A 10,000-nucleotide genomic window follows, 5' to 3' on the forward strand; every position below is an offset into this window, starting at 1 on the left:
CCCTCAGTGATTGGTTCAAAGTTCTCACGCCACTTTTTCAACCAATCATAAGTGAAACCAAAACCAATCGTGTCTTGCGCGCGCACATTTTCCCGCGCTTTGTGTCGGCTACGTGTGATTACTTCGATTTTTGATTGGTTTACTGGATTGTCTCCGTCCTTTTTGGTTGGCCAAAGTAATTACTATGGGTTTGGTTTTACGACACTCGATTGAAACTCGCTCTACTGACCAATCAGGTCAAAGACCAGGGTAACTAAACAATTCCCGAACACTACAAAAATCACTTGTCACGGAGGGTTACTTACGCACTGGTTGTCGAAACAACATGCAGTCAATGTCACCAAGAAATGTCTTTCTCAGGACTACACCTAACTAGGAGCCCGTGGATAGGATCGCACATCAACTTCACTGTATTTGCCGTAGGGCGTTTTTTTCCCGCGAAATCAGGCCTTGTTTGCTAATCACAAGTCTTGCATGAGCAATTATTACCCATAGAATTGAGAAGAGTCACTCGTACAAGCCAAATCTTATTTAAGGACTCGTCTAAAAATAGCTTGACCTGTGAAATTGCCGTTTTATGGGCTCTTTATCTAACCCGGACGATCGCACTTCATCCACAGATTAGGTAATTTCTTTGGAGAATTAAATGGTTAGTGGATGGTCGAAGGACTTAACGAGAACTGTTAACATGCACCGAAAATCACGCAGTTAATAGAAGATCACTATAAGGTCGTTGAATCCAAGCCGCTGTGAAATTAGCCTTGGGTACATTCCTGAGAGGGTGAGAGTATTTCGTTAAAAAAAGTCCGCCGCTCGAACGTCCAGTAGTGGTTTTTGGTTTGGGAAACATTGTAGTTAGTTGGTTAGTTGAGAATTGGACTACCAAGCAATAAGTCGTGGGTCAGCTCCAAACCCAATCGGGACTCTGGGAGGAGAAAGAACATACTGTTTCCACAAATTCACCTTGTAGTCTGTTATAGCTAGTTTATCATCAAAATCTAGAGCGTAGCTTAGACTTTGCAAGAACACGCTGGCTGTGCCGATTAAAACATCTTCGGGTGGTTCCCAGAATGGATCTTCTTCTTTGGGAAGTTTACTCAAATCTTCACCATCCATGGACCTCTGGTATAAATCCTGGAAGAAACAACACATCGAATATTCATTAGCCTTTTACTTCTGCAGAATATTCAACAAGGGAAATTGAAAGAACTGCACAAAGAAGGTCCGCAATCCTTTGTGTGCAGGAAACATTATTTTTAGCAACAAATACTCACATAGACTACTTTTTGTAGTAAATGTTGAAGGAAAGAAAAGGGAGCATAATTCCGATAGAGGACAAAATTCTTGGGACTCATTTACATTTGTGACTCTTTAAAACTACAAGGACCGAGATTGGTAATAGCAGAAACCCATAAGGGTTGAAACGTGTAACGCGTGTTCACAGCTTCCGAATATTCAGAGCGAACTGATTGGTTGAATGTTTCAGTGCTAAGTACCATATTTGGAAACCCCTTGCTCTTGTTGTTCCAAATATGGTACTTAGCAAATTGAATAATCAGAAGCTTGTTTCCCAGCAGACAAGGGGCCGTTACACGTTTCACACGTTTCGTTACCCTTATGGGTTTCTGGTAATAGCCAATACGTGATTGGTAATAGCCAACTCGGCGCTACACGCCTCGTTGGCTATTTACCATCTAGTATCCAACGCGGGCTCATGGAATAATTGTTAAATATTCTTTTGAATTTTACGTTTGAAAGCGAGGCCATAAGGGCCAATTTGCATGGAAACAAAAGAATACTAAAATGGCGGCCATTTTGGAATAAGGTGTATGGCGACGTCAACGAAAACGTTGAACATTGAACTCTTGTATCTCTCTCCCGATTAATTAATCTCGCTCTTGTCGCAAAATAAATTGGCATGAGCGGTTTCAGAGTACAAATCTAGGGTAAAAGGTTTACGTTTGTTTGTTCACGATATCGTTGAAACCTGAAATTTGGTGATTTTACAACGACTGCAAAAATCTCGCGCGCTCATTGGCTAATTCTTATTGTCAAGAAGCGGACAGACACATAAATTTATACTTTATGCGATAATGACGCGATATTGTTCGCGTCAAATTAAAGTTTCTCGCATTTTTGTCTCGCGTTCTTCTCGTTAATTTTTTGTTTTGTATGATTGTTCCGAGGAATTTTGTCAACGATTGTAGGTTGTTCACTACCTGCATAAGAAAACGTCTGTTCAAGAACTTGCCGCGGTCCCAAAGCCATACGTTGTTGTTCAGTAAGTTTTTCATCCTAACCATTACTCTGTAAACAATAAACAAAAACATGATTCAATTACTCATTAAATATAACTGACCACGGTGATTTTCGGAACCATCTGATACATACTCACAGAATGAGTCTTTTCAAAATAAGACGTGTTCTTCAGAATCTGTTACGTTGCTGCGCTAGGCCAGGGAAAGGCTTCTGAACAGTTTCGGAAGGAGAAATAAAAAGCGAACAAAAGTGGGTTCCTTATTCCAGGGAGCTAGTTTATGGGAATCCGATCGAAACTTGGCCTGGGTTTGAAACTGTCTCCAAGCAACGGATTGCGCATACTCAATAAAGACTTAACACGATTTCTGCAAAGTCCTTTCCTTCTCGTCGAGTGAAGAAAGGCTCTGCAAGCAGGGTGGGAAAACATGTATGGTCAACGAAAACGTAACTTCAAAATACACCTCTGCGTTATCACAAGAATTTCGTGATTTATCCATCTCGTTCACGCCATAAGCGATCTAGTCCGTAACTGAAAATGAACGAGTGATTTTCAAGTAAAAATAGACAAAGAAAGATTACTGCTATCGGCACGCGTTCACTCAAAACCTTTGGCCCAGTCCACACGTATCCGGAAAGTTTTGTATTCGCAACTTTTTTTTTCGAATACGGCTTGTGTCCACACGTATCCGGCGAATTCGGTAGCAGAATGGGCTATTGACCCATGGCCCTTGAGGGCGAAGGGTCTAATTGTTTTAGTATCACTCAACTAGTCGAACAGAAAAGGCAATAACAAAGTTAGCAAATGCAAGTTATTTGGAAATAAAACGAAAGAAAGGGCCACGATTTTCGCTACTCGAGGACTATTACTAATAGTCCTCTAGTAGCGTAGCCAATCAAAATGCAGGATTTGCATTAGTCCACTAGTTGGGTGATACTAACGACATATATGTTAGGGTTTGTATGCTCCCGTTGTCCTCAAATTCGATGATTTCACATCGTTAAGCCCTGGCCAAACGAGAGCGAGAGTTGAAACTCTTGACAGCTCATGAAAGTCGATGGCAGTGATCGAGAGTTGGCCAAACGAGAGCGAGACTTGACGACAGTTCGTCCAGAGTTTCACGTGCAAACAAAAGAGAGACCATGGGAAACACCCTGGGAAAACCCGTTCTGACGTAAATACGGCGACTGGCCAGCCGGTAAAATGAATTTTGTGCGCAACCGAAAAGCTTCTGCCTGTTTATTTCTAATGATTATGTCTAATAAGGACGAAGTTGTCCTTGGTCTCCCGAATCCGACGCCATATTATGTTTTTCCCTTTTTATCCGAGGCCGCAGGGAAAAAACAGTAAGGCCTGGTTTTCACTAGGGACGCAAGCATAAGCACAAGGAACACACGCAAGTGTAAGAGCAGTTGCCAAAAGTAGAATAAAGTTCTACTTTTCGTGCAACTTGTCTCGCAACGATTTTGGCCGTTGCAGGGTATGTTACACTGTGAAATGTTTTGTGCAACTTGCCCCTCCACAATGTCGCCAAAAAATTGCGAGACAAGTTGCACGAAACATTTCACAGTGTAACAGCGCCTTTAAACTTCCTATTTTTCCCTTTCAATTCAAGCCTTTTAGCATTGCCGTTAACCTAGCGTCGTCGTTGATTAAACTCCCGTATGAAAAGAATACCATCGTGCTTTTGTCACTAACTTCTTGTACTAACTGAATTTCGTGAAATGCCTGCCTAAATAAAGCTAATTACCACTGTGACCTACTCTATGTGACTGAAGTATGCTAACTCCCTGTCGTGATGATGATGATGATGATGATGCATGTCACTATAAAAAAATCAAAGAAATTAAAACGTATCCGCTTTTCTGCCTAGAGAACTATACACACACTACGACCTTAAGACCCCAGTTCAAACAAATGTGTGATATATAAAGGTTACTTCATGGAAAATGCTTTGTACGATTTTTATTCACTCGTTGTTTCGTATCAGAAAACGAACGAGTGAGTTTTCGGATACGAAACAACGAGTGAATAAAAATCGTACAAAGCATTTTCCATGCTGTAATGTGTTTAGAATGTATATACAAACTAATGTCAACATTCTCAACGAATCGGACGCGCGCACATGCTACTCGCTAAGTCGTGTTTTCACGCCTTTTGCGCCGGCTGAATCGATCGGCTTTGCTCTATGATTGGCTTGTTACCACTCTATTATATTCGTGTTTCAAAATGTCCGGCTAATGCACAGTCCTTTCTTTTGCACTTCATCATTTTATTCACTAGACTAAGAAATTAAAATGACAAGGGTTCGAGTATACTGATCTAATGTCTCACTTGCTGTCCCTAGCTACCTTACACTATGTTCTCTTTACTTTCTACCTTGAGTTTCCTAAAGTTATTCGCTTGCTTTTGCAAACTTTCATTTTTCTGATTGAAATAACTTTTTGTGCAGCTCAATTCGTGCACCGTTTCACCTACTTTGTTTCTGCACTACCGCCTTCTCCCTGGGCCACCCCAGAAATTAGAATAACCTCAAAATTCCTAAAGAAGCAAAAACAACAAAATTAAAACTACACGTGAAACAAAAAAAGGAAAACCCCAACAATATCATCTTTGATAATGAATGTTTGACCCGACACTTTCATTTATTCTTTTTCTAGATATTTATTAAAGGGGGCTGATCCCCAAAACTTCGAGGACCCTTCGAGCTATGCAGACAAGTCAGACAGGGGTGGGCAGGTACAAAACACAGGTCACAAGTCATTGTTTTACCAATACAGAAACAATCCTAACAGTTTACCAATGCTAACATTAGGCCTAAAACGTTTGTTTAGGTTTAATTAGGCCTAAGGGTGCGTTTTTTTGGGAAAATCCGAAAACGGATTCTTGAGTTCAAAAACGGATTTTGCGTTTTTTTGACGAAATCCAAAAACGGATTATGAATCCAAAGTACCCACACTCGAGGAGGAAACTTCGGATTAAATCTAAATCCGGATTTTTGAGATTCACCATTTCAGCGTTTTTTTGGGAAAGGATTTGAAAAAAAGCTACCGTACGTGACAGTTTAGCCCAAACGTTTTTCTCGCGCCATTTTTGCCGTACGATCGAAGACATGAATAGGTCGAAAATAGTTAGGCGGGTTTCCTGCAAATTTCACACCAGAAATTACACTAAAAGTTTCTTGACAGCAACAATATTGTTAGCACCTTTCCTTCAGCTAAAAAAGCATGTTTTTCGTCATTTCTTTTTATCGATAGTTAAGGTATTTTTTTTGCTTGTGGCATTTTCATTTAAGAATTTCTCTAAAACGAACTTAACAGCTAATTTTTTTTTGTTTTTTTGAAAGTTGCACGCAACTCTGGGTTTGTTTGTTTGCGTTGTCATGGAAAATAACGTTTTTCCGGATTTTGCGTTTTTTGTACGTTGAAAAATCCGTTTTTGGATTTTCCCAAAAAAAACGCACCCAAAGGTTAGCTTTAATGAATGTTTAGGATTCTTTCTGCATTCTTGGTTTTCACGTGACATCATCAAAATTAAAAAGTAAGGAATTATTAATCCTTTTAAGATTTTAGTTTAGTTAGTTATCAGAACAGCTGAAGAGTTATCGTTTCACAAATTTTCAGTTTGATAGGGTTTTTCGTCTTGTGATAAAGCAAGGTTGAATTTCTAAGCTTTCGCGTGACACGATGTTAAAATGGCGGCCGAGAATGCTGTCACGTAGGTGAAAAAAGTGACTTATCTGTTGAGATTGTGCAATCTGAACAGTCCTTGTGTACAATAAATACTCGTATAGATGTTTATGAGCCCTCAGAAGACGACTACAGGCTTTGTATAGCAAAACTTGGTGACATATGTTTTTGTTAACTTCCGGTCGCCATATTTGTGCTCCTCAAAGGGACACAAACGTGGCGTCTCCGTACAAAGCCCTATAAATTTGAGTAAATCATTTCTTCGAATATCTCCCGCACGAAACATCGCACAAACCTGAACCTTTGCGAGACTGTTTGAATATTCATCATTTTTTGTCTCTTTGATTCTTGACTTTATTTGTTGAATGGTTTTGATGATGGTGTGACAGTGAAAAACGGCAATTGGTAGAACAATGACCTGAGACATGTGTTTTGTACCTGCCGGACTGGGGCATACAAAATGACATCACTGAACAAACTAGGACAAAAAATTATCTTTTTGTCCAGAATGAAAACGAGATGACATCTTCTCCTTCTACAAAACGCTTGCTTCATTTTGTCTGGTTTTTCAGCGAAAAAAAAAAACCCTTTAAGATCAGTACATCATAGAGTACACATACCTAAATAATCATTAGGGCCGTTTATACGAGAGAAAATAAGCCGCGGCTTACTCTGGCCGCGGCGTACATAATACGAGAAAGGAACTGTTTATACGAGTATAAACTCCAAGGCCAGGATAAGCCGCGGCTTGAGAAAGCCGTGAACGTAGATTTTGTACCATTTATACGGTGTGTTCACGTCTTATGTAAGCCGCGGCCAGAGTAAGCTGCGGCTTATTTTCTCTCGTATAAACGGCCATATAATTACATACTTGTGTTTGTTGAGTTCTTCACTCATTGCATTAACCTCACTGACCAGAGGAAGTACTTCTAACACTTGTTCCTGAGCTCTTTGCTGATCTATTAAAAAGGATTTAAAACGTGGCATGCCAGTTGACATGTTGTCTGAACAGCTAAGAGTTGTCAAAATAGTCAAGGTAGTAAGGCAAAAAGAAGGAGTACTTATTGCTCTAAGTAATGAATACGAAAAACATAGAGATAAATATATTTATTTATTAAAAACTGAACTACAGATATCAGATTTCCAGCATTTTAATTAGCTCGCCGGACACAGGCTATCAGTTTATATAGAGTTAACTGAATAGAGTGTAATGTGAAGTGCTAGATTTCAATCCCATATGAACCATGTGAGCGTTAGCCCTACAGATGGAAATGGGCCCACACAAGGACAGAGAAAATTTCTGACCAGGGTGGGAACACATAGACTCACATACACTCTATTCAGTTCACTCTGTTTAAAATATAAGTGCTACACGGCCAACGTTTGTACAAACGTAACCTTTCCTTGTATCAGTTTATATATACCTGCTGTACCAAATATGGTCAAGGAACGCGTCAGCAATAAAGCAAGCTGAAAACATTTTTGCAGCTCTGACAAAAAATGGCCGACAAAAGCCGTTTTGGACCGGAATTGACTGAATACTGACATTGATGCTTTAGTCGACAATACTACCCCCGGGGACACCAAAGAACACTTGTTGATCCTGGAGATTTTAGTAAAACAATTATCCTACTCGGGCTTGCTGGGTATAAAATCAAGGGCACCCAACGTGAAAATTAGGCCAAAAGCCCTTTGAGAGACATTTGTCGGCTCCTTTTAAAGCATAAAGACTGTCTAAACAGATATTTCTATCACCTACAAGAATTTGATCTGTTCGGATATGTTAGATAAAATTAAAGTGCCCGAAAATATTAGGGAATGAAATTTTCTAAGAACCTCCCAGCGAGCCATTTACTCATCCGAAACTGCTAGATGACCTTTTCAAGTACCAAAACGTAAGGGACTACTTTTACCTGGTTGCGAATCTTTTACGTGATGTTTTAATGAAGAAATCTATAGCTGTTTGGCAACGTAATACCGAAATTCTTAAGTCAGTTTGACCCTCCCGAACACATATTTCACCGACGATTATCGTTGGGTGCTCCTAGTAAAATGATTATAACCAACTCGGCTCGGGTGTTATCTATCACTTCATATCCAGCGGGTCCTCGTAGAATTACTATTAAATATCTGAGCATATACTACCGTAAGTTACACAAGAACCTGGTGAAAAAGTCCTTGGAGCCCGGTGGAGAGTCACAATCTTGGACAGATTGAATGGAAAATTGACACCACCCATCCCCCCAAAATCATTGATGGGAAAATGGCACGTTTGGCCTACATGGGGCTTCATCCTTGACTTAGGAGGAAGGGGGCATTTCTTTTCCATTATTTAATTTGTCCAAGATTGCAGCTCAAACGTGGCCCACTTGTGATTGGTGTCCAAATGTGTAGAGGATAGAAATCCTGCACACATTTTCAAGTAGGAGACAAGTACTCTCACCAGTACGCTATCGTTGCTCTCCCAAGCCTACAAGAAGGAGTATTTCCCAGTGGTCATCTGTCCAGGTATTGACATCACCCAACAAGACTTTAGTGAACACATGAGAGGGAAACCAGATATTGCAAGTTAAAGTTGTACCTTTTGAGAGTCCAGAGCCAAATCCTGTGGCAAAACCCTTAGCTTGAGCAATCTCCTTCTGGGCAAATTCCCAATCCACATCATCTGGAGTCCCTTCAGTTTTCTCAGTGTTGGCTGGATTTATCAGAATATACATGTGGTTGGAACCTACAACACAAAACATTCAGTTAATCCATGGAGAGCCATCACAAGATGGAAGCAGCCATGCAGGTCAGCAGCGAGATTTATATGGTGATTCATTTAATCTAAATCACAACCATTGAACATAGTTAATAGATGGGAATGGTTATGAAAACCAGACAAATTATTATCTCTTTGTTGTAGGTTTTTGTTCTCTTTATTGGCCTTGATAGTGCACAAAACACAATAGTTGTTTATTCCGTACTGAGGAACTAACCAATAGAAACGTGTTGGTTACATAATTCATGCATACTGTATGAGCCCAAAACAAAAGATTGTGCACCGTCATGGACTTTCCAACCTGAATCTTGGCATCTTTCTTTGCTCCTTTGATGTTTGCCGAGCTTCAAAACCAGTCCCCTCTATTAACTATGCATTGAATCATAAATTTTCTTAGCAGGAGCCTTCTGGTCTAAGCACGTGTTCTTGAAGTAAATTTGACCTCCAAACCCAATGTGTATCCTCAAAACAGAATAGTTCACAATGCACTCAGGCATTCATGCCAGGACGTTTGATGTCACATTTTAAAACCAGCAGTGCCAGAGAGGGATAGTTTGCAGTTGTTTTCTTTTTTTTTTTTTTTAAAGGGTCTTGGGTTAAAAAAATTATCATAAGAAAGGAACAGTTTCATTGACTCTCAATGCTACCCAGGGTGCCACTTTCTAATAAAACTGAGATCAGATTCTATATAATTCTTTGAAACAATTTACATTCTTTCCGGCTATAATAACTATAGGAAATCGTATGAACTTACTTGTGCATTTCATGATTTATGGGCAAGAATGTTTCAAAACATCACAAGTGACCATAAATCATAAATCCCGAAATGCACAAGCAAGTTCATACGATTTTTTATTTATTATAATTATACTCAACAAAATCACCCCATCGCTTTGTTTCCATAGTAACTTCCATATTGCACTCAATAACCTATTTGTACATTGGTCATTGACCAATCAAAAACCCAGTATTTTTATTTGTTGAGTATACATTATAACAATTAATATTATTGTTCTTACATCAATAACATTGAATCACATGTATCTATCTATCTATCTATCTATCTATCTATCTATCTATCTATCTATCTATCTATCTAGTCAATGCCATTATTACCTGACAACTCACAAGACCCAGTTTGTTACACCTAAACAAGTACAATATTAGTGCTTTCTTTTAGGATGCTGATCTATCTCACAGTTGCTTAAGTTGCATGCTCATTAGCATCAACAGGTTTGTACAACTTTTGTAAGATGAACCATAACTATCTTCTATGATGTAACAGTAAATAGT

General features: G+C 39.4%; 1 protein-coding gene across 1 annotated transcript in view; it reads right to left on the reverse strand.

Annotated features, from left to right (window-relative positions):
- Positions 1 to 10,000, reverse strand: part of LOC137990546 (kinesin-like protein KIF28) — a 33,618-nt gene that overhangs the window by 7,797 nt on the left and 15,821 nt on the right. The window contains exons 18-22 of the mRNA XM_068835703.1: positions 8,528 to 8,674; positions 6,818 to 6,905; positions 4,736 to 4,798; positions 2,220 to 2,307; positions 964 to 1,134 (exon numbers count right to left, since the gene is read on the reverse strand). Coding sequence (XP_068691804.1) covers positions 964 to 1,134; positions 2,220 to 2,307; positions 4,736 to 4,798; positions 6,818 to 6,905; positions 8,528 to 8,674 — 557 coding nt within the window. The remainder of the gene's footprint in view (positions 1 to 963; positions 1,135 to 2,219; positions 2,308 to 4,735; positions 4,799 to 6,817; positions 6,906 to 8,527; positions 8,675 to 10,000) is intronic.

The sequence above is a fragment of the Montipora foliosa genome, chromosome 1 (genome assembly GCF_036669935.1).
Source record: "Montipora foliosa isolate CH-2021 chromosome 1, ASM3666993v2, whole genome shotgun sequence".
Lineage (NCBI taxonomy): Eukaryota > Metazoa > Cnidaria > Anthozoa > Scleractinia > Acroporidae > Montipora > Montipora foliosa.